The 25,983-nt window shown below is 40.5% G+C and overlaps 1 protein-coding gene across 1 annotated transcript in view; it reads left to right on the top strand.

Moving 5' to 3' along the window:
- The window catches only part of LOC122787458 (glutathione S-transferase theta-1-like), a 62,403-nt gene that overhangs the window by 1,867 nt on the left and 34,553 nt on the right, over positions 1-25,983 (top strand). Inside the window, exon 2 of the mRNA XM_044054189.1 lies at positions 19,758-19,845. Coding sequence (XP_043910124.1) covers positions 19,758-19,845 — 88 coding nt within the window. The remainder of the gene's footprint in view (positions 1-19,757; positions 19,846-25,983) is intronic.

Consider the following 25,983-nt stretch of genomic DNA (forward strand, 5'->3'; position numbering starts at 1 on the left):
GTGGAACTGCATACTTTCATGGAAGTCACCTTTGGTTGCCTTTTTTATTTCTCCTTGCTTGAGAAAGTTAGTAAACCACTTTCAGCTCAGAGCCAGTATTTGCACTGAGTCAATGGTGACTGTACGCATTCAACTGTCTCTTTAAGCTAGAAAAATTTGTTTCTATTTTTCTATAGAAGTAGCCTTGCTGTGAACTAATTGTCTAGAACAGTGAAGCTTGCAGTATGAGCACCAGTTTGTGAGCTATAATTTTATGTAAATTATAAATATTTTGCCATCCTAAAACAAAAAAAAACTTTGTCCACAATGTCCCATTTTCTTAGACCACAGCAGCCACAATGGTACTCTGTCCTTACAATTGGGATCTGTTTGTTTTTTAGCAGTCCACGGTCTCCCTTTCTTAGGTTTATTCCTCCTTTGGATTTTGCAATTCAAAGTCCATAGAAACCTCACCATTATGCAATTGTTCAGTCAAACTTTACTATTGTACATCACCATTAGTGAGGATACCCTGATATTGGGCTAACTCTCCTACTAAAACTGTCTTAGAGCAACAAAATCATGAGTTTCATCTTCTAGTATGGATGTCTTTTAAACTGCATTGCTTCTTGATTTATCTTTCTCAGCGGATATCAAAGTCCAGTCACTGATTGCTGCTCTCTCTTTTAACCAACTTGCATTTTCAACCTGCTTCGTTCGCCCTTGATGATGATCGGGCTCACCCTGCTCCTCTACCCTACCCCCAATTCTCTCCCAACCCCTCTTACTACAGATTTATATTTCACAGCACAACCCACAAACCAATATTATAAGTTCCCAGCAGAAAATAATAGAATAACTCCCAGTAGTGATACCTACTCTAGTTTACTCGAACTGTACTACTACTTGCCCCTATAACTATTACATTACATCTTTACAACCAACCCAGTACGCTCTAACTTTTTCTAATCCTAATTTTTACCAGAGGTAAAACCCAAGTTAAATAAGATATCCCTAACTCAGATTATTCTACTAATCTTAAGTCTACTCCCCATCACCAGTTATCAAATCCACCTAATTCAAATACATAGGACTTTAACCAGTCCTCACAAAGAATGCCAACATCATCCAGCCTGACTCTCTCTACTGCACCCTAGTTATACAAACAAACCACATCTGATTTATTTGGGTCTATATTACATCTATCAAACTCACTGGAGTTCGAACGTTGTATTTTTTTTTTTTGTCTCCCTGGGGAAAAAATCGGTGTGCCGTGGCTTCACTATTTTCGTATTTCGAACATTTGGGTTTGATATTTTAACGTTCGGACTCCTGTGAGTTTGATGTTGTAATATAGACCCGATTTATTTATCTATAAATACCTTAAAACAAGTATCTACATTTACGAGCAAATACCAAACCAAGACCAAAAAATATAACTGGTCACACTTTATCCTCTGTAAATTATCAGTTCAAATAATAAACCTAGATATTCACCCTAACCCTGTCTCACTATTCCTAAAACCATTTCCAACCATGCAATAAACATCACCTAATACCCCTCAACAAAAAACTGAACCCAAACGCTCCTTACTAAATAGGAGCCTAAGTATGTGCAATAAAATCCTTGACATCCATTCCTATCTTGCAGCATACACTCCTGATCTAATCATGGCTGCCAAAACCTGGTTAAAAAAGAAATAAAAGATAATGAAATCACCCCTCCCCCCAAGGATACAATATACTAAGGCATGACAGACAAAGCAAGCATGCAGGTGAGTAGTAAACTTGTATAGAAATTCCCTAACCATCACCTTACTCCCACAGTTTTGGAGTGATTGACTGGCCCCAAAACATGTTTGACAAATCAGATAGGAAAACAAGAAGGAATGTTTATGCTCACCAAATGATTTATAAAAATCAGTGCATACCAAGTTTATATATTCCCCATTCCGAAGGCAGTATGGGCCTCCTTGAAATTGATTATATGTATAGATCTGCAGTCATGGAACTGCACACATCTGCTGATCTCGCAGGACACAAACAGTGAAAGTTTTGAAACATGAGGAAAATAAATCTAAGATCATTTCCCTATTTAGCCTAGCAGAAGCATATCGATCTCAAGCAGGAATGGAAATCAAACCAGAAGTAGATAAAATTCAGCTGGCAACTGAATGTGCTAGAAAACGAAATAATATCTAAAACCAAATAACATTTAGACAGCTAAGAAATGAAACCAAGAAAGCTATAATATCTGATAAAAGAAACTACTACCTACAATCCCAACAAGCTAATCAAATCAACCCACAAAAATTTTGGGCTAGCATTAACCAACTACTCCATCCAGGTCAATCCACTACTCCAAATCCTCAAAATACTGACCACAAAAGTCTATTGAATACAGCTAATGCTTTCAATACCTTTTTTACTAATGCTATACAAACACTAGCTAGTTAACTATCACCTAATAACTTCACTCTACCTTCCTATAAATCAACCGTACCCCCTACTTTTCATATTCAACCTGTCCCAACAACAAATATTCTAACCCTTCTACAGAAACTAAAACCATGCTCACCCTCAGCAGACCAACTACCTGCTGAATTCCTACAACAATCAGCCAATGCTATTGCTTATCCCATTTCTATTCTGATCAATAGAACTATTACCGAAAGTCATATCTCCAGTTTATGGAAAATCTCCCATATTATCCCCCTCCATAAAGGTGGACACTCCACTGAACTCTCCAACTACTGCCCCATTGCCCTTCTCTCTCCTTTGGCAAAGATCATGGAGAAATGTATTCAGACAATTACTTGACCATCTAACCCAAAATAATTTGCTTTCCAACTGTCAACATGGATTCAGACCTTTACATTGCACTAGTACTGCCCTTCTTTCCTTCACAGATTGTATCAACAAAAACCACAATCTTAACAAGCTTTCTTCAGCACTATTTATTGACCTGTCTAAAGCTTTTGACATGGTAAATCACCAAATTCTCATCAAAATACTGAAATCCCTGTCACTAGATACATCTTCTATAAAGTGGTTCCAGTCCTACCTTGATAAAAGACAACAAGCCCTACTATGGCACAAGTCTCTCTCCATTCACCTGCCTGTCAAACTTGGTGTCCCTCAAGGGTCCATCCTAAGACCTCTGCTTTTTTCCATATTTATTAATGACCTTCACCTTGCCACCCCCCAAGCCACATGCATACAATATGCAGATGACTCCACACTGATATGCTCAGCCACCTCCTCTTCTGAACTTCAGTCACTTACCCAAGAAGTATTTAACACAGTTGAACAATGGTTCACACATAGATGCCTTCTCCTAAACCCCAAAAAGACTAAACTCCTCCTCTTCTCTCCCACCAATAAGTCCTCTCCTCTTGATTTCTCAGTTATCTCTACCAATAAAACTATTATATCCCCTGATCCAACCACCAAACTATTGGGCATCACCATTGACAACAATCTGAACTTTGATATCCATATTAACAATACTATAAAAACTGTCAACAAAAAACTTGGCTCTCTCTATAGGGTAAAATCCTTCCTCTTACCTTCAGCTGAAACCACTATAGCACACACTCATCTAATCTCTTCACTTCTTTATGCCTCACCCATTTTTACTAATCTATCTAAAAATAATCTTAACAAATTGGAAATGTCTTACAATAACCTTGCCAGATTTGCTACAGGCAACCCATTTAGAACCCACCATTGCATTAATTTAAAGCAGCTGGGATGGCTTGAACTACAAAATCTGATTTAAATTCCATCAACTATCTATAGCCCACAACACTTTACAAACCTTCTAAACTCCTATTCTATCCACACTCATCACTCCCTATAAAAACCTGAAATCCTTAAGGTCTTCTCAGAGACTTCTAGTACATGCCACTAAACCAAACAACAAGGCCGGTGACTCCCTCTTTTCTAATATTGTTGGAAAAGCCTGGAATCTCCTCCCCAGTGAACTCTCCTCACTTCCCTCACTATCACCCTTCAAAAACAAATTGAAAGTGTTCCTCAGAACACAGTGGTTATGCCCCTGTACTAACCCTGACTAGTTATGTGTCTCTTAATACTTTGCTCTTCCTACCCCTTCTACTCATTAACTGTAATTCCTTCCGTATTAACCATAATACTATCTCCCTGTAGAACATCTTGATTGTACTAGCATGCTATGTTATGCCTGTATTCTGCACTGCTGAATTTACTGTGATAACCTGTAATATGTATTGTAAATATGATTTTTTTTTTTGTTTAATGTTTCCTTATTTGTTATCTTGTTAATTTCATTGTTCTGTCTTGGAGCTTTTCTCCCGGGCCTCTACTAAAAATGGACATGTATCCAGTTAGACTAGCCCGGTCAACAAATGTAAAATAAAATAAGGTGAAGGATCAGATGAGAAGGTAAGAAATGTGGAAAAAGCATAAATATAGTTGCAAGTATAGAAAACTTCTGGAACAACCTCGTATTGATCAGGATAGAACGCAGAAATGGTTGAGGCAAAATCAACCCAAAAGATGAAAGGTTAATTAATATTGGTAGCCCAAGATAGTGGGCTACGGACACGTTCGTAGGTGTGTACTAGACTAATGTCCCTGAAGCCTTTACAAGCCTAGCCCAAAAAAAATTGCCCATTGGTTTACAAAGTTCGTTGAGCATGTTGGAGAAACAGACAAATGTAGGTTTTGTAAAACAGAACTGGAAGCAGTCACACACCTCATTGCTGGTTGTGACATACTACTAATGTCAGAAGGACTGTATACTGAAAGGCATAATGTTTCAAGACTGTTTGACTGGGGATTGTGTAAACATTATGGTATTAAAATAGCTGAAACACTGGAAACATGAGCCACAAAGCATCATAGAAAATGAAGTCTACATCACATGGATCACCCATTACCAACTGTTCAAAAGATAGATGCGAGAAAACCAGATATAGTGGTCCATGAAAAGAAGACCAGTAACATTGATCATTGAAATCCCTACACCCAGTGACTACAGTGTCTTGCGTACCAAGAGACAGTTTTAAAACATCAGGATTTGCAGGCAAAAATGAGAGCAATGTGGAAGAAAGATACACAGACAATTCCAATAGTAGTAGGAGCAATGGGTCTTATGAAATTATCTACAATTGTAAATATGTTACCAATACATGTAATTCCATATGAATTGCAGAAAGAGTCATTATTAGGCACATTATGAGGGCTGTGAAGAGTACTTCTGGCTGACATCAAAAGAATGAAACAATACTAATTTCATGAGCTTTAATCATACTTTGACTTAGGAATGGGATCAATTCCTGTCTTAGTAATAGAAACCCAAAAGACTTGGGAGAAATTAAAAAAAAAAAGAAATGCCCAAATTTAACAAAGCTGAATCTCTAACTCCTAAAAATCAACAATACAAAAATTATAGTTAACAACTTGTATACCACCAGGAAATAATATTGATACTGCTGAAAACCTCCTATATTGGATATCAAATTATAATACTTGGAGACTTAAATCTAGATTAAAGTCACTAAATAATTATGTGCATTTCAATTTCAGACTTCATATGCTTCAGAAAAAGCATGCTAACACAAATCCTGTTATGCTAACAGATTTAAATTTATAAGAGCAATATTTAAAATGAGTCCGTAGTTTTGGGCCTTTGTCTCCTCCTTCTATTATGACAGGCTTTGTCCAGATTTCCTGCACTCACAGGTGTGATGGGTAGCATGACCCTCAACTGTCCAGATTTTTTTTACCCATATTTTTCTTCCTCATAAAAAGAATTGAAGTTGCTAAATAATGACAGGCATTTGAGTTTTAGACTTCATATTCTTTAGAAAAATGCATACTAACACAAATCCTGTTCTATCTGATTTACAACCTATAAATGCTATTTTGTATGTTCTCGTTTATCCAACCTAAGGTCCGGTCCCAGTGAGACCAGATAAGAGGGAGTCTACTGTAATTAATAACCACACCCACTAGAATCAATACAACTTCAGGGCGACACTCTGCATTAGACTGGATCCTTGCATCCAAAGCAGACAAACTGACAAAAGTAAGCTGCCGCTAAGATAACATCAGTGACTGCATGCCAACATATGCCATTAAGCCCACAATAACCTAGATAAACACATCTGTAACCAAATACAAAATACAACCAGTTTCAGCAAAGATATTTTCAATGAAACACTAAAACGATATAATTGGAATGTACTTGGAACAGTGCCACTAGATACTGCTGTATAATATATTCTTACATACCTTAAATAATGTAGCAGCAGTATGTAATATGAGTAAAGTCCAGCTCTGCACCATGGCTAACGAGAAACAAAAAAATGCTTATAAGAGATCAGGCCTGTAAAAATTGGTATAAAATTAGAACTCTGAATGTTTTGCAGCAATTTAGACATCTTGGAAACCCTGCAGAACTCCATGTCAAACATGACAAGCAAACATACTATGCCAACCTAGAAGACAAACATGAAAATGTCCCGAACAGTTTTGGACATCACTAAATGACTCCATCCTGGCAAAACCACCACTCCATTGCCAAAAACAGACAACAGACTATCTCTACACAGTTTAATTCCTACTTTATACAGTCAATATTATCTCTCCTAGACACTAATATATCTGCCCACCTCCCTGTACCCCTGTCGAGTCAAAACCACCCGCAGCTCTACAATTTTAGTCCAGTGCCCACCTCACTAATAGTTTTTATTTTGAGCAACTTGCTGTAGATCAGTTACCATCAGAGTACATAAAAATGGTGACAGAAATCATAACCTTCTGTGTCCATACTAATTGGTCCATAGCAGAAAGATACGTCCCAGAACTATTTCGTGCCCTATTATCTTGCTGTTCTTGGTTGATTCCAAATTCTCACCTTTCCGGCAATAGTATAAATCTGTCCTGGCCCTCCCTTTATATCTGCACTGACAGACCCCTTGCTTAAGGGCAAATGCCCAAAAACGGACGAATTTTAAAAATTTAACCTATAAACTTGAGTAAGTTGCTACAATAACAGGTTTTGTATTGGCATACATTTTCTGATGAATATGATTTACTGACTGCAGTCATTACTGATTTGCCAGAATATGAAAACAGACAAGATATGAGGCACAATCTGGACATACTGCAAAATTCAGGACAGTTGAGAGGTCTTCACCCCCCACCTCAGTTACTTCACTTGATGCTGAAATTGCTAACATTTCATCACACTGCCTTTACCCCTACTTCTGTCCCATCTGTTGCGTTCTCAGTATTGCATGGAGTCGCCCTCAATGATAAACTTAAGGAATTCTGCTTTTCTTATCTCTGCCCTGAATCCTCAGAATGCAGTGACAGAACTTTCTCCTTCATATGGTGCTGAGTAGGCTCTAGATTATTCACCTTCAAGAACCATGCAAGTCAGTTCCAGAAGTGTTCCGTCAATTGTCCTAACACTAAACTGAGAATTGAGGATCAGTAGCGTTAATACCTAGCATGCATTATGCAGTAGATCCAACATACCTGTCGTATTGTCCATGTAGTAGACCTGTCCTAGCTGTCGTATTGTCCATGTAGTAGACCTGTCCTAGCTGTCGTATTGTCCATGTAGTAGACCTGTCCTACCTGTCGTATTGTCCATGTAGTAGACCTGTCCTACCTGTCGTATTGTCCATGTAGCAGACCTGTCGTACCTGTCGTATTATCCACAGCTCACCCTTTAGCTCAGCTGCTAGAACCTCTATCCCAGCCAGTTGTGATGGTGGTAAAGCAACCTTCCTTGCATATAGTAAATGATTGTTTAGTTTTCTCTGGCGTTCTCCTTCCTGTGCCCCTTTCACTTTTTGACCTGTTTCTTTACTTCCTGTTCCATCTTTCCTTCCAAGAGTGACAGCTGTAGAAAGTTCATTTTAGTTCTTTGATGCTGGAAGTTTTCGGGTTGAATACTAATCTATTCTTCAGTGACATTCTCATTCATGCCTAGTTAGAGTCCTCTTGCCACTCCTGTATGTTTGAGAACTTCCTTCCACTCCCGCCTTCCCTTGAACCTGGTTTAAGGCCATCTGTTTTTTCTGTTTCAGCTTACTCTTAGCTTTCATACGTATGTGGCCCAATTAAGAGTGTTTTATGAACTGCCTCAGTTGATCTTAGTCTCATTGGCTACACTATTCACTCCAGTCCAGTATTATGCTTTGAGATCTATTTTTCATTTTGCACCAGGACCCAGAACACTTCTGAGAAGTGACTAACATGGCACTGTATGTAGCATTGGGTCTTCAGTTTGTGTCCTTCCCTTGAAGGCTTCTGTGCTGTCCCCTTTCTGGTTATTAGTTTCCAGGTAGTCTTCTGTCCTGGTAAAGCTTCTAGCTGTAATATCCTGTGCTTTTCCTGTTTACCCCCCACCTGATAAGTTGTTCAGAATTACCCTTGTATAAGCAGTTTTACCCTGCTCACTTTGTGTTCCTTGTCTTCAACACATCCTCCATTATGCCCCATACTGTTCACTGCTACTCCATGGGACATCTGCTCCCTGCCCTACTGATGCCCCAACCTTCAGTCCTGCCCTACTGATGCCCCAGCCTTCAGTCATCCATATATCATTGAACATCACTGTTATGTCCAATCTCCATTATATTCTATAATCTCCTGTTCTCACTGCTCAACCCTATTCAGTGTCACAGCCTCTCTTCCTTCTCCTTGTGGCCAGTTCTGTCCATTTCACAATTTCCTCAGTTCTATAATGCTTCTCTTGTTAATATCATACATATGGTTATCTCGGAGGTTGAAGCCTACAGTTCAGTAATTTTCTACTCTAACCTTCCACTTTGCGACATTCATTTGCTGTAGAAAGGAATATGTGACATGGTAGGGTTACAACTTTCGACTGTGGGAGCATGAGATGTGCACGAGGATGCTCCTTTGGTGCTGATGTACTGCTGCTTCTGACATGACCATCAAAGCTAACTATTTTTAGACTCTGATAGTTGGACAGATGCAGTGTCCTATAAGCAGAGCTTATTACAGACATAGGACTAGCAACAAAAAAGTTGTGCTGTCCTGCTGGGCTTGTTAAAGCTATCAACTTACTGGCCTTGTTACAGGGCATCCTTTGATTAGATGACTGGTAGTGGAAAAATGGTAACATATGGAACTTTTTTCACTGTGTGTGTGTGTGTGTGTGTGTGTGTGTGTGTGTGTGTGTGTGTGTGTGTGTGTGTGTGTGTGTCAGATAATGGGTGTACGAAATGGGTGCACAACAAAGCAGGACAGTATCATTCTGCAGCAGACTTAAAGACCCTAGATGTTTCTACTGTCTGTGCTGAAGGTAGTGAAATTGATCAGAAAGGCTCATAAAAGATGCATATTTGTGAATTACTTCCTGAGTTTCTGCATTTGTTTAACATACCACTTCATGTGCTTATGGTGAACTGACCAAGAGGCCTTGATGCTGATATATATATTTAGCATATGGACCTCCATTTACTGGTTACTGGTTCTAGGGCTCTTGGTAGCCAGAGAATCATGTTTGCCAAGGGTAATTATGAATCCTTCCCAAGATGCTGTTTTCTTGGCATGGTGATCAGGTGATACAATGGTGTCACCAGTCCAGGTATTACAGGAAGACTGTGGTGTAATCTCTTGGTTATTGGATGTGAATGGGCTAGGCTGACAGTTTCCTTTGTATGACAAGGACTTCATATTCTTCTGATATCGTAAAAGTAAGGAAATTTCAGGGAAATGTTTGCTGTATTGGTATATTTTCATTTGCATGTCACTGTAGGCCAGAAGTTTTTTTTTCTCCTATTATCTGCCAAACATTGCATCCTGTCTTGGAATGTAAGCCCATTCATTTGATACGCACCTGGCTGAGAACTGAGTGGTTATTTTAGGTAGCCATTAGGGGTGGTGACACTTTGCTATTTTCGACGCTAATCTAGTTTATGCTCAGTAACCCATCCAGGGTTTTGCATTTAGTGGCTGCTGGCAAAGGCATGGCTTCCATTTCCACAAGTGACATTGCCACCCCCACCTTTGAAGCCAGCACACCTATGGGGTGTTTAGCCTTCAGGGATTCAACCACTAGAATATGCACCCTGAATTTGTGCTTCCACACCCCCAAGAAAAGGTGAGCCTCAATGTGTTACTCCCCCACCCCACACACCTTGTGGACTTGGTACTTGAGGCACCATGAGAAGTAGTTTGTGTTTTAGTGGAAATTATCTTGTTTATGTGGAGAACTCCATCTGGGAGGCCTTTGAAGTTAGGATAAGTTCTATGTGAGCACCTGCATGTGAGTCAGTCTGGTCCTGTATGTGTCATTGAGAACCTGTATGGCATTTTTGAGTCTTTCCCCCAGTACAGTTGTAATTACATCTCTCACATACTGCGTTTATCTGTTTCAGAATTAAGTGGTTGTCAGTAAATGTGAGGCAATTGCTACACTGACTCTGATGTCCATGTCCATCAAGTTGGCTGCAGAGATAGCATGAAAGTGCATATCCATGACTGCAAGTCCTATGTGTTTTACAAGAGAATTGAATGGGGGAGGGTGTTTGCGACTGGAAGAGGTTTGGGTGTTTTAAGTAGTGTAAGCTAAAGCTAGCTAAATGCAACAATGCTTACACAGACCAACTTAAATCCTTGTCACTAGACACTATCATATAGACTTCTTAGGGAGATGTATGCTTGGCCTACAGAGCAACCCAGGAACCAAACCTAATGAACTTACTGCATAACTGTAAATCAACTAGGTCTAGGGCTACCCATTCCCGGGATTTAAACATTGCCTGCAACTTAAATAGGACATGCTTGAGGGACAGATTTATCTCCCAGCGACTGCCACGTTTTTGGAACAGGCTATCAATTCATGTGAAACTGAGCACCTCTGACACTATTCCAGAGGAATCTGGATGAGTGGATGGGGCACCATACATTTTTTCTGGGGATAGTGTCCACAACCCTCCTGGACATGGGCAGTCGTCATTAAATGCAATCTTGGATACTGACTAGTACCTCATTGGTATTGTATTGGGTTGAAACAGCTAGGCTTAAAATGACCTTTGGGTTGACAGCCTAGTAATCTCCTATAATCCTATGAATGCCGCTCAGTGAGCAAACCATTTTCTCCTTGAGCAGCATGGGACTAAGAATTTCAGAGTTCTTACAGGGACAAGTTCAACTTCTAGGTGCTTGCATGCATATACAGGGCACTCTGCCAGCCAATCCTGCGTGATGAATGCAGACTTTATGTAAAATGACTCATTTGGAGCCCAAATGTTCTGGAACCAAAAAACTGATGTCCAAAAGCACTGGAAACTGCAGATACTATTTAGAGCACTACAGCTATAGAACAGCAGTCTTGGAAGAATGTAACTTAACTCTAAGCAAGTGCAGGAAAAATGAATAAATAGTACAGAATGCTTCAACAAATGCAGTGGAGACTAGTAAAAGTGCAAAATAATACATTAATTCATTTTTTTACAAGACTGGCTTCAAGTGTAAGCAGAATCTCTCAAACTCTGGCATTGTTCACATTCTCATCCAGGAAAAGAGGTCATTGTTCCCCTCTACTCATCACTCATTAGACCCATTATAAAGTACAGCGCCCCTTTTGGTATGTACCTCACAAGACATCTACAACTGGAAAGGCCGCAGAAATACCTCACAAAAGAGGATTACTGGCCTCAAACAGATGAACTATGCAGACAGTCTCAAACTCCAGCTTTACTCTGTCGCATATCGCCTACTCAGAGGCGATCTCTGCCTAACATACAATGTTATGTCAAACCCAGAGCTGTTGGACATGCTCCACTTAAATAAATCCCAATCCCTTCGAGCTATATGCTCTAGGGACCTAAACCTTGTCACCACAATAAACAGAACATGCTAGAGGGATAGATTCCTGTCCCAGAGACTTCCCATACTCTGGAACAGGCTACCTATGTCGAACAAAGCTCCTCATTAGCAATCTTCAAGAAAAATTTTGATAGGATGGGAAATAGGAAATTCATCCTGGGGATCACTTCTGTGGCTCTCCTCGACAGGGGCACAAGAAAATAATTTTCTTGGGTGGCGAAAGCCAGGGTACCTCTTTTGGCTAGGCTTATAGAGGCCCTAGGGCTAATAGCCTAGTACCTACCTATGTTGCCAAACGCTGAGTTGCTGTGAATATCCTTTGCATCTGATCTGTAGATTTTTGTTTGTGGTTGTGTCTTGTAGGGTGTGACAGAGGACAGTATCTTGAGCAGTGCCATCACTGTTTTGCTGTTTTTCTGGATGGAATTCTTGTAGATTTGTGTATATTTTGGGGTATTAATGGCAAGTATTATGTGATTTAAAGTAATAGGTCCATATCCAAGCATTCCACATTTCCACTTCAGTATGTCTACTTTCCACTTCAATGCAAGATACAAAGATTTTTTTGCCACTCCTTTCAAGAATGTTTGCTAGTCAGTGGTTTAAACTGTAGTTCTGAAATAACCAGTTTATTCATTGCTGCATAGTTTTATTTCAGTCATGGTTTTACATTCCAGTTTCTGTCTTGCTTTTTGTAAACCATTTTGCTTCAGGGCTGCCCGTTAATAACTGTAGTTTGGAATAACAGCCCCTACTTTGTCTTGTATTGTGAAAAGGTCATTGCTGCATAGTTTTATTTGTCATGGTTTTACATTCCAGTTTGTCTTGCCTTTTGTAAACCGTTTTGCTTCAGGGCTGCCCATTAATAACTGTAGTTTGGAATAACAGCCCCTACTCTGTCTTGTATTGTGAAAAGGTCAAACAGTTTATTTAGTAGTATTGCAGAACTCTGCACAGTTACCTTACAAGAGAAAAAAAACAAACAAACCAGTTCAGTTTTGACATGGGATAGGCACATACTGAGTTTTTAATTTAAACTTGTTCTCTCCCATAACACACTTCACCTTGTACTTAATATCACACCTTTCGTTACATGTTGGCTGTAAAAGGTCACAATGCAATATTTTGTGGTTCTGAAGACATTATATCAGTCTTTGATACTCCATAATATTATTTTATTTTGCATTTGTTAACTGGGTTGGCCCAGATGGGTAAGAATTTACCCTTTTCCAGTGGAGACCAGAGGGGAAAAGCCCCAAATGGACATACAAGTAGAGAAGTTTACAATAATACAGAGCAAAACAATGTACTCAATAGAATTAAACATAGCTATATACAAAAATATAATTATAAGGTTGTAAAAGGAAAAACAACAATAATAAATCCAAGAGGTATGCAGTCAGGGAATTAAGGTTATAGGTAATCATTTGAAAATATGGCATTATTAGATTAGAAGCTAGAAGGAAAAAGTGCATATGTGCAGGGGGCCTCAGATCTGAGGATGAAACTAGTGCAGGAGTAAAAAAAGAGAAACTGGTATGTACAAGGGGCCTCAGATCAGAGGAAGAGATGGTGTGGAAGAAGAAAGTAGCAGAGGAGGGATGTAGTTATCTAGAGGGAGGGTGTAGAAGGGAGAGCATACAGATATAGTAAGTTATAGAAATAGGAAAGGTCTTGTAGATCAGACTTGGTGGTAAAGTGGGTATAGGGAGAGGGAGGGGTTAAGTAGGGTGGTTGCAGGTACATATAGGGTTGTTAAGGGAAGTGGTAGTGTCATGGGGAAAATGGACACCTGACTCTCATGAACTGTTCAGGCTCTTTAGCGTGCATAAGAGTGTTTGAGTCTAAGTTATAGAAATAGGAAAGGTCTTATAGATCAGACTTGGTGGTAAAGTGGGTATAGGGAGAGGGAGGGGTTAAGTAGGGTGGTTGCAGGTACATATAGGGTTGTTAAGGGAAGTGGTAGTGTCATGGGGAAAATGGACACCTGACTCTCATGAACTGTTCAGGCTCTTTAGGGTGCATAAGAGTGTTTGAGCCCTCTGTGTAGATCTTCCTCTTTATGGTCAGTATGTCTGTATCCTTCACCGTTTTGGGGGCTTGGACACTGCATCTCACAGCATCATGTTTACTTGGCTGTAGCTTGCAGCACCAGAATTGTAAAATTTCAGTCAGTTCTGTATTGGACAGTGGCATCTGCATGTGTGCATAATAGGATGCATGCAATTGTGGGGGCACTTACCAATTCATCACATGACTGGCCTCTACCCACTAACTAGTACTGCATTGTTACTCTTTATGCACATGAACTTTGTGCTGCAAAACGTAGTGCTTTTCTTGAATTTTAATTGCATTTTGCCTTAAGCTCTGTTTTGCAGCTAACCTTTTTGTATCCCTTTCAGTGAGTGCAGGGAATTACATAAGGCATTAATCTGCTGCTAGCAGGCTTTGAAAAACTGATCTTTGCTTTAGGAAGTACTAATTGACTGCTGAGCCTTGGTGCTGTCTGAGAACTCCCTTTTATAGTAATTCCATAGACCCATACGTTTGACTTGTCTTGTATGCACGGCCATGGGAAGAATTATTGTGGACCTGAAAGACTTGGGGAAATCTTCAAACAATGGACCCATCCCTGTTCAGTTTTGTCAAGGGCAGGTCATGTCTACTAAACATGGACTGGTTACTAGAGCCATGGAGAAGGGCAAAAACAGTACATACTGCCTACCTTGACCTGGCAAAGACATTTGTCACAATACCTCATCCAGTTATTATAACACTCTCAAATTTGGGCATAAATCCCTGTCACTTGATGGATAGCTAAATTGCTCACAGAACACACGAGAGTGGGGGAATCCACCTACACCCAGAGCCCTGTTACTAGTGATGTCTCACAGAGCTTGGTACTGGGACCTCTCCTGATACTTCCATGAAGTTAAGGCAAATTTAGAGGGCCTTTGGCTGATGAAATTTGCTGATGACTACAAGCTGGGTACAATCTTTGAATCGCCTAAAGATGTAGATCTCGTCCAGGAAGGTCTAACAGACAAATGACTGGTGCCAGAACCATGGCCTAAAACTCCATGCAAAATGCATAGTCATACCCTTTGCAAGACAGCCACCCCTGCAAACTGCAACAGTGATAACACTCCCCTAAGAGTAGACGTGGTGATAAGGGAACTCAAGTAATGTCAATTTTGATCATGCATCCTTGGTATTGAGAAGTTTTATACATGGTACAACTTACAAGTAAGGGCATGGCATCCATATCTAAGATCATTGTCCCACTGTACAGTACACCCTCCAGCATGTACTTGATCAGGCATTGCCACAGCTGGAATGTCTACAAAAGTTCCTCACTAAAAGGATACAGGGTGTAAATGTGTTATGCAAACAGCCTCAACTACCTGTCCCTGTACTGTCTCCTACAGACTGCTGAGAGGTGATCTATGCCTAACCTACAAAGCATTCTCCGATCAGCCCTGGTGGATCTGCTACAGGTTTACAAAACCGCCTTAGAATTACATAATCTGAGAAACTAATCCTCATCTGTGGCCTAAACAAAACATGTTGGAAAGACAGGTGTGTGTCTCAGATTACCCCTTTGTTGAAACAGACTCCCCATTCATGTGAAACAGTTCTTCCGTATGTCTTTTCAAATGAAGTTTTGACCAATTGGATTGGAAATCACATTTACTTTGTCGCCTGTGGCCCTTATGGACAGAGGCAGTTTGTACTTGCCCTAAGGCACATGCATATACCAAAGCCATTCTAGCCTATAGGCACTGCTAATCAGGAAATTTGTGACATGAATGGCTTGGTTTGAAATGCTCAAAGGCCATTGGCCTATTAACCTCACATGATTCTATTTCCTGGAAACAGACTTTCTGCCAGGCTATATTCTTTATTCAGATGTATTTGGGTCTCTGAAAGCAGAGCACCACACTCTGCCAGTTACTCTATGCCAGTTTGGTCAGCAATAGCTGACCACGTAGTATTTTGCCAAAAAAATTGTGTGAGGGGTCAAGGCCCACTGTACACCTCCATGCAGGGAGTTATGCCTCCTTAATTCATTTTAACATATTTATTTTACATTTAACCGGGGGGGTGTGAGCCGAAAATGCCCTTTTTCAGCAGAGGCCCAGGGAGAAAAGCTCCACAAAGAAATTAGACACATTTAGTTTATTTAGACATGATCAGTATGCACACAAATTACAAGAGATGTTTTTACAGTGGTATGCGGCACATAAACAGTTAGTGGAGAGAACAAACAAAGAAACATTAATTTTAAAAATAAAGGTAATAGATTTGTGGTGTACAGCTGAAATTTGGAACATAGGTAGAATACATACATAGTACACGGGTACAGTACATACACTGTAGATTAGCCAGTGTTTGTGAGTAAGATTGAAAACTATTATCAAGTGCTCTAGATTTTGTATGTATGTTATCCGCTTTCACTAGCCTGGGGAGCAATCCTGGCACTGCCAACTTTGCTTGAGATGTTGCCTGATGAGGTCTAAAGGAGGCTTTGGATGATGTGTTTTGAATGCTAGTAGGGACAGAGTTCCATTTTTTAGTCACTGAACTACTATATAGTGCATCTCCAAAGCGCAACCTGTTCCCACTGAATTTATAGCCATTAAGGACTTTTCTTGCAAATCTGTTTTCACTTTACCTGTATATGTGACTGTATAGTCTCCCAGAAGCAGTGGTTCAAGATTAGTTTGTGCCAGGAAATGAAGTCGGGATGTCTACCTCATTCCTGAAGGATATGCATTGGGAACACCCTTTTTGTTTGCTTCATAGTGGTCTGTGATGTCTTGTGCTGTGGCAGTCTTGTCTTGGTCATTTTTTCCATTAGCTTCATCATCAGCCCCCGTTTTCCCATTTTTCTGCATGGGGTTGGAGTATCGTGTTGACTGTCACCAACTCTCGCTAATCAGTGCCACACTCCTGCCTTCTTCAACACTCATGCCTGACTGTCACAGATCTTCTTTCACACAATCCATCCACCTCTTTGCTGGACATTCTCACTTCCTCTTACCTTCTTCCTGTCTGTCCCAAATCTTCCTCACCAGATTGTCTTCTGCTTTTCTACATATATGCCCAAAACACCGTAATCTGTTCTCTCTGATCTTTTCTGCACTTGCAGCTACTTTGGCTTCTGCTCTTATGTCCTCATTTCTTTGTCTGTCCCACAGTGTGCATCCTATCATCTTTCTCAGGTACTTCATTTCCATCACCTCTAGCTTCTTCAGCTGTTCTGCCTTTACTGTTCAGGTTTCTGTACCATACAGCAGTACTGGTTGCACTACTGTCTTGTACACCTTACGTTTCAGTTTCTTTGGCAATCTTCTGTCATAGACTACACCTGATGCTCTATGCCAGTTGGGTGCAGCCCCTCTGATTCTAGCTCTGACCTCTTCATTCAGACTACCCTTCTCCTCAGCTACTCCTCCCGTATACTTGAAGCTGTTTATCTTTTCCACTATCTTCCCTTCTATCTCTTCTCAGTTTCTTATTTCCCCAATTTGCTGCCATTACCACCATCTTATCTGTGCTTAGTTTCATCCCATGTGCCTTCAGATTTGCATTCTCCTATATTTTGTAAAGTTCTAGCTCAGTCTGCCTGCATTGCCACATTGTCTGCATACAGCAGCTTTGTTGATCCACCCCCTCCAACCTGTTTGCTAATGTAGTCCATCACCAGTATGAACAGCAGTGGGCTCAGAGCTGAACCCTGATGTACACCCACTGGGAACCCCCCTGTGAGGCCAAACACTGTTCTTACTTGTTGAGTCCTTGTACATACCCTGCACTAATTCTACCAATGTTTCTGGGAATTCAAACCACCGCAGTACTGCCCAGGTCAGCTTTCTTGAGACCTTGTCATATGCTTTCTCCAAGTCTAGGAATGCCCATTTGGACTCTGTCCTCATTTCTAGCTTCTTTTCAAGTATCTGTCTCAGTGCAAACATTGGGTCAATTGTGCTGCATCCTGATCTGAAAACGAACTGTTCATCTCCATCTTACATTCTACTACTCTGGGTATCTGTTTATCAGTCACCCTGTCCAGAACTTTCATGCAGTGTGATAGGAGTCTGATGCCTCTGTACTGCCCACAGTTGTGGATGTCCTATTTGTTCTTGTACACTGGCATGAGTATGCTTATTCTCCAGTCATCTGGGATACGCTTTTCTCTCCACACTATTAGTACCCTCAGGAGCCATTTCTCCTATCTTACCCAGCATCATAGCTTTGTTTTCTGCATAATGCTTGTCTTGAGTTTCAGTTCAGTTTTAGCCTGGTTTGGCCAGCCCTGTTTTACATGTCACTTGCTGGGGGAAAGGGATGGGTATCTCATGTCGGTGCTTAGTCCTTTAGGCAGTGTGGGGGGGGGAGGGGGGGTCACTCCTGTCTGAACTCTTGATGATCCTTCAGCATGGCCAAGTACAACTTCACATGCTGGTCTCAGGATGTCTGTCACAAATCTGAGGACATGTCACTGTTCATGTGAGTCACTGTTCTCAATAGCCTAGACCATGCTGTCTGTCACTGCCCTTACTGCAAAGTCACTTTGTAACAAACTGGATGGAGAGAAGGTACTTTAGCTTAGAGGTGCACATGTTAGCAAGGCTAACCAGTGTAGCCGGTATAGTCATCTACCTAAGGTTATGGGGTTTATATTGGAAGAAAGACTGAATACCTGTAGATGGATGCAGTTTTTTTAGTGCATAGAGTATGTGTTATTTTAAGTTGCCAGTTGATGCCATTAATGAATATTTTGATACACAGAATCATTGAGTTCAAGGGTCTGATTGCTGGAGCTATCCTCCCTGCTGAGCCTGCAATGCATAAAGCAATCCTGAATGACAGTTTTGGTAGGTAAAACTGTCCTGTCTGAGGTCTGGGGTATTCCACGTCATCCTGAATGCTAGGGTTTGTGGTATGTATATCCTATGATACATGGAACCATACTGAATGCCAGACTCTGTGGTAGCTAAAGTTATTGTGAATGGCTGAGTTTTAGGTGGCACCATCCTGTTTGAGACTTGTACTACATGTATCCTTCCTGAATGCTAGAATATGTAGCAGACAGAACCTATATGAATGTCAAGATCTGTGGTGGGTGGAGCAATACTAAGTAGCAAGGCCAGTGGGAGGTCAAACCATCCTGAATTCTAGAGCCTGTGGTAGGTGGAGCTATCCTGTCTGCTCTGTCCATTAGTAGGTGGAGTTTCTTGTTTGCAGAGGTCTGATGCTTGCATACAGTGTACCCCTGCTATTCCCCAGTTATACAATGCATGTTAAAGTATACCCATAGTCTTCTGTTAGTGAGTGATGCAGCAGTTGACAGTAAATCATAATTCATCTCTGCAACCAGACAGGCACATCTAAGTGTTTTCAGGAAAGTGACCCCTAGCCTTACATGTGAGGAGCATCACCCCTGCCCTAACTCTTACAAACTTCCTCTGAGGGGTGTAGCGCTTTAGAGAAAAGGGTCAAACGTTTAAGTTGAGACTGAGTTAATATGACAAACTGGCTGCTTTCATAGGACCTAGCATTCAGAGTAGCTTCACATGTCACAAGCCACAGCACTCAGAATAGCTAACTGCCACAGATCCTGGCATTTAGGATGGCTCCACCTACCACAGCCCTTAGTACATAGGGTAGCTCTGCCTAACACAGATCCAGTAACTGAAGATATGACTGCGTTTGTCTGCCTGTCTGGTCCAGACCAGGGTGAGGGCAGACCCTTAGGAAACTGGAGTTGTGAAATTCAGTTCTAGAGAAATTCACAATCTAGAGGACTAAAGTCATGTCTGTAATTGTTGTACAAAGAACATAATGAATAATGTAAGAACTAACAATTTTGTGAGAAATAACCTATAAGGATTATATTTTTCTGTCTGCAGGGGACCATATGTCTGAGGAGTTTGGGAAGGTGAACCCTGTAAGGAAAGTTCCAGCTTTGAAAGATGGAGACTTCACCCTGGCTGAGAGGTACAGTCCAATTTTTAGTGTAAGGGGGTGCAGCTATGGCCTTAAATGTCTTTGGTTCCGATAACCTGCTCTTCCTTAGTAATACGAAGAGGTAACTGGTGTTTCTCTCACCAGGAAGTAAATACAACTGGGGGGTGTCAACTTACATATGTCCTTTAATTAGAGCTTGATTAGTCGGATTATAAACTGCTAAAAAGTGGTTTTCCTATTACAACAAAGTAAAATGCAACTACATGCTTTTATATTGTAAGTACAAACAAGATGGGTTGTAATGGAGTAAAATTTATTGCCCTTTGTAGATTTTAAGTTCTCTAATGTTGCATTGTGGCTCTGTGTAATGTTATATAGCTGTAATACATAAATAATTACACAGATGTATTGCTTTCATCCTGAGCCAAGTATTACTTTTGGCCTGTTATCATAGCTGTAATCACTAGACTGTTTGTTTTATTACATTAGATAACCACAAAAACTTTTCAGTTCCAAGCAGCACTGACTGGTACACGTACATGTGCGGAGTAAAGTTCTGAAAGTGCCACAGAAAACAGTTACATGCCACAAGAGTGAATCATTGCACAGATCCTGTTTGTAAAGCTGTCTTGAATTTGTGTAGTTATCCTTTGCCACTTTTGAGTTATCTTTGGCTCTTTTGCCAGTTTAGTCCAGTAAATTCCAGCCCCCTCTTGTCTATTTTCTGTACTCCTGCTTGCAGTAATCCCTATTGACAATCTCCTTTCTCAATTCCTGTGGTGGCTTATTACTTAGAATGCTCTGTTTCTTTATGAATTTATTCTGCATGGTTCTTCTGTACGATCTGCTTCCTTCTACTTCTTCTAAAATCAAACTATTTCCTTATTTTAACTCTGCCCCCCCCTGCGCTTCAACATATTGAATTACAAGCTTCTGCTTATGTATATTTATATATGAGCCTTAATTGTGGAGCTCTAAAATATTCCTGCAAATCGGGTAATCCTATGCCACCTCCTTCTATTGGAAGGATCAGTTTATTTTACTTGAGTCTTGCCCTATTCCCCTCCCAGATAAATTCCTTCAACTAATTGTTTACAGTTTCTCCTCTGCTTGATAAATATGCCTGACACACTGTATATAAAACTAAAGGAGCTACTATCTATGTTCACAAATAAGAGCTTCCAGTTTCTCGGCTTTTGTATTTTGTTTAGTCTCTTCCCACATCATTAGCTGTCAGAACAGAACCCTTTTAAATCCTAATACTAATCGTGTCCCCTTAGATATGGGTATTGCTGAGCCAGTTCCTGTGTGGGGACACTTATGGCTTTAGCCTTTGTTTTACATTCATGAATTTTATATCCCACAGGACTTGAAACTGTCCCAAAAACATTGTACAAGACTGAAGTCCTTTTCTGTATTTATCAGGTACAAAAATATTATCTGTAAATAAAGCCAACTTTTCTTTATTACCATACCAATTATATGCTTGAATTTGATTCCCTTATTTTCTTTGCCAATAGCTCTAAATCTAAAGCAAATAAGAGGAAAGAGGACCCCCCCCCCCCCGCCTGGATCCTCTTTTCAAACATCCGAGAGGAACCCTCCCACTTTAATTCTTGCTAGCAATCCTTCATACATCCCCTTAGTTTCCCTTGATTATTTCAGGGAATACAAATGCTTCCACTGCCCTGCTCCTAAAATCCCAATTTACTGTCAAACTTTTTTTCCCCTGCATCAAGACTCACCAACAGTGCTATTTTCTTATATTTTGTTTCCCTCTAGATCATCATTCTTCTGTTAATGTTGTCACATGTTTGCTTCCCCTGCATAAAAACACTGATCCGTATCTGTTTGGTAACACCTTTGCCATTCTTTTAGCTAGTATAGACAAACACTTCATAATCATGTTTTAAAATTTAAATGGGTCTGTATGAAGCTGGGTCTGGTAGGTGTTGTGTTTCTTTAGGTAATACAACCCCCACAGCTTTCTAAGATGATGGTGCTTCCCCCTACATTTAAACGATCGTCCAGATCTTTTACATTCTTACAATCTTCCACAACAACCAACCTCTAAACATGGCATATGTTTCAATAAAAATTTTTTTCATTGATTTCCACATTCCTCTGCCTTATACAAATTTTCACAAAATTTCCAAAATGTATCGAATACCTCTACAGGATCTCTAGATATTTTTCTTGTATATGCTTCCTACGTTTGGTAGCAAACCTTTTGTCTTTTTTCTGTTGCCTGAGCCATTGTAAGTTTATGTGCTCTGGAGAGATCAACTTGAAAGCAGTCCTATGTCATGCATATTACCCAAATACTCCTTGTTTAGTGCTCGGCACCTGCTGCTTTTCTGAGAGTCCCCTTTTCTGCAATACTTTAACTTTTGTTAGCCCCTCTAAATTCTTATAACTAAACCATCTTTTTCTGTCTTACAGGTTCATAGGAGGTTACTAGGCTAATGGCCCTAGGGCCTTTACAAGCCTAGCCATGTTGTATTTGTGTTCCCTAATTGATCTTGGTTAGATGGTCATTATTTGCAGAGTGAGGCTAAGATTAGCACCGACTGCCTCTCTCCATGAGGGATATAGGTGCCATCCCAGGGGGTGAATTTACAGTCTCCCATCCAGTTGTCTAGGGTCCACTTGGATAGGGTCATTGAGAAGCTCTGCTTCATGTGAATTGGGAGTTTATTCCAGAGGCGTGGCAATATCTGGGAGATGTATCTGTCTCATGTCACAGGCTGGTTTGAGATCCCTAGAGTGAGTGACTCTTGTCCAATTTGATTTGTGGATGTTGATTTGTGGATGTACAGCATTTCCATTAGGGCAGGGTCAGAGACTGCCCTGTAGGCCAGGCACAAGTCGTGTCTCCACAGCCTGTAGGATACAGAGCACAGTGACAGGGCTTTGTCTTTCCATTTAGGTTCAGTTTTGGAGGCCCTGAATTTTCCTGGTGAGAAACCTCTGGTCTCTCCACCTGCTGCAGGTGTCTGAGGTACATGCAGAGGGGAGCATTGTATTCTACTAGTGGTCTGAGGGTCAAGTACAGAGGATGCCTTTACTTATGAGATGCGCATGGTGATCGAAGTTTAGATTGCTATAAACCTGTGTTCCCAAATCTCGCACCACTGGGTTTGAGCTTAGGGGCATGCTGTCAATATTGTAATTTACAGGGACTTCCTCTTTGCCAAAGGGGATGCTAATGCACTTCGTTGCATTTTAGTCTGTGGCTTTGGCCCCAGTCATTTGTTTAATAGCTCCTTTGGCCCCAGTCATTTGTCTGTTAGCCCCTTTTGTAATATGTAACATCATTTGGGGACTCGAAGATTGCGCCTAGTTGGCAGTCATCACTGAACCATCTACTTCCACCTAGATTTCTGAGAAATTCCCTGGAATTACTGTAGATGTAAGCCATCTTCTCTACCATCTCATCCCAGAGGTGTTAAAATGTTACTACATTACTTTTACTAGTTTAGCTTCTGTTGTAGCTGGAACAAAGTCTACAAAACTATCCTGATAATATGAAGTCTGATATGCACTGCAAGGTGAAAAATTGGCTGATTGGCAGTGATGGAAACCACTTTCCAGTATGCAGCAGCTTCAGATGTTTAATAAAAGCACCCTATGTAAAATGCAGGTTCATTCTGTGTATCCATCAGTACACACTGCCTGTAATACATGCCTTTTATTTAATAGTTTTGGATATGATTTTCATTGTTTCTAATCTCTTGGACTTTGGTAAATTAGCACAGCCCTTCAAGGACCACTCAAAAATGTTGCCGCCAAAAGGAACCTTCTACTTTGACACTAGTGTCACTAGTGCTGTCCCTCCCTAGCAGTCCTGTGAACACAGTATTTATAAAAATGTCTATTCTGTAGCATTTATAAGCAGATGGTGATTCAGGGAACTGCACATTCTAATGTTTCAGACATGCCTGCTCTGTGTATCTAATACTATCCCTTGTAGCATTTTTGTTAGGCAGTTTGAAATGATTCCAAGTGTAGAATGATATAACTATATAGTGTCTTGAGTATGGGTGTCCTTAGACATGGTACAAAGTAGTACTAGTCTTCTCCCTCTTTCTTTAAGTATCTGAAGATTTTCAGTGATCTTTTTTTGTTATGGACCTGGAATATCTGAGTTTTTCTTTGGTGGGGGGGAGGGCACCTTACTCCATGCTGAGGTTACTGTATCTTCCTGCAATGCCCCTTGCTTGATCAAGGTGTTTTACAACAACTTGTACATTGTCAAGCAAAGTTGCTGTATTATCTGCTTACTCTTTCATCCCAGCCTTTCTGGAAGTGATTTAAAGTCCTTGAATGTCTGTTTCACTGTCCAGTCTGCTCACTGTGTTCCATTTATCAACTGCTTTCTGTAAATAATTTTCTCATGTAAAGCTTAAACTGTACCCCTTGACCTTCTGGTCATGCCACCATTATCTTCCTTGCAGTACATTATTTTTACAGTATCCCCCAGTGTCTTTGATATCTGTCCCATCTAACTTATTTTGAACATTAAGGTTTACATTAAGGCCTTAGCCTGTTCCTGTACAATATACCTTCAGTAACACTCCCTGTTCTAGTCGGTGATTTCAGCACTAAATATTGTCCATTTTAAGTACCCTACAAATGCCAACAGTACTCCAAATCTGGCCTGACTAGTCCTTGAATTTAACTCTCCTAGATGTGTTGTATAGTCTGCTTTCACTAATAACCCCTTTCCTCTGTACTTCCTAGTTTAAATTTTCCATGATATTCCCCAGGCAGGTTGTTTTCTTGACTCCTTACCTATGTGCAGCATTATATGTTTGGAAGGGTTGAACCAAAGGTGACACCTCTTGGCACACACCATTGTTTCTCTAAGGTTCCTTTTCATTTCTAAGGCTCCTTCTCATGTTTACTTTGTCATAATATCCCATCCTTGATCTTGTCTCAGACAAACATCTTTCTATGTCTGTATGAGGTGTCAAATGCAGTGAAAAGTGCTGGACCCAGAAATAATCCCTTCAGAACACCACTGGTCATTTTCTGACACTTTAACACATTGCAGAGTTTTATGCAAATATATATATTCCAACTGTACAGTTGATGATTACCTTCTCAACTGGAACATTTGACTTCTTCCTAGTTAACCACGGTAATGTATACAAAACATGGACTGAAGTGGAAATGTATACAAAACATGGACTGAAGTGGAAATGCTATTACTCCAAGATGCTCTGGTGTAAGGCTGCTTTATAGATAGAAACTACAATGGACTGTAAACATTATGATTAGAGACTTGAGGTGAGATTCTAAAGGTTTATCTTACTCCAACACAAGTGGTAATGGCATAATGGTTGAGGTCTTAACTTAATATGCAAGATGCCATGTGATTCTGACTTCTAGTCTGCAGATTGATAGTCTAGTGTCTACTTATGAGCCCTGTGGTGTAAGGCTGTTTCTTGCATGGTAATTAGTGACGTAACTTGCGTCAGCTTTGAGTAAGTCTTTTAGAATCATATTCCTGGTAAAATAACTCAAAGAGATTGTCCTTGAGAAATTACCTACATAAACTGCCTCAGCAAACTGGGGGATGCATTGTAATCTCTATAACACTGAGTGACCATTACTTTGTATTCACCTACAGTTTGCTGCCCACTTCTGTGTCCATCTTTGTACAAGTCTACATTATGATCCCATTCGGGGACTCTGCCAAAATCATGTTAATATCCACAGGGTGACCCTGTCCACCTTCCTGGTGAGTCTCACTGACCTGGTCAAGTTGGTCTGGCAGGACTTTATCCCGTGAAACTCATTGAACAGCTCCTTTGGCCCCAGGAACCTTGTAAGTCTTCCCCTCAAGACTGTTGTTCATCTTGCCCATCAGTGAGGTCATATTAACTGGCCAGTCCTTGATGTACCCTTATAGAGCAGTACTGCCACTGATTCCACCCAATCCTATGACCACCTTCTGTCTCAACAGCTCTATCAGATATTCTACCAAAATCCGAGTAGCCTTGTTTAGATATTTGAATTCCCATCCGGTCTCTGTGCCTTATCCTTCAGCTTTTGGGAGCCTTTTCTGTTACCTTCCCATCTCTCCATCCTCTCACTGTCTTACCCTTTCAGCCTGACATATTGCCTTCTGCTTTAGTGATCAGTAATCTGAGATGTCCAGTT

The sequence above is a fragment of the Protopterus annectens genome, chromosome 13.part0, assembly GCF_019279795.1.
Source record: "Protopterus annectens isolate FY-2018-M chromosome 13.part0, PAN1.0, whole genome shotgun sequence".
Classification (NCBI taxonomy): Eukaryota; Metazoa; Chordata; order Ceratodontiformes; family Protopteridae; genus Protopterus; species Protopterus annectens.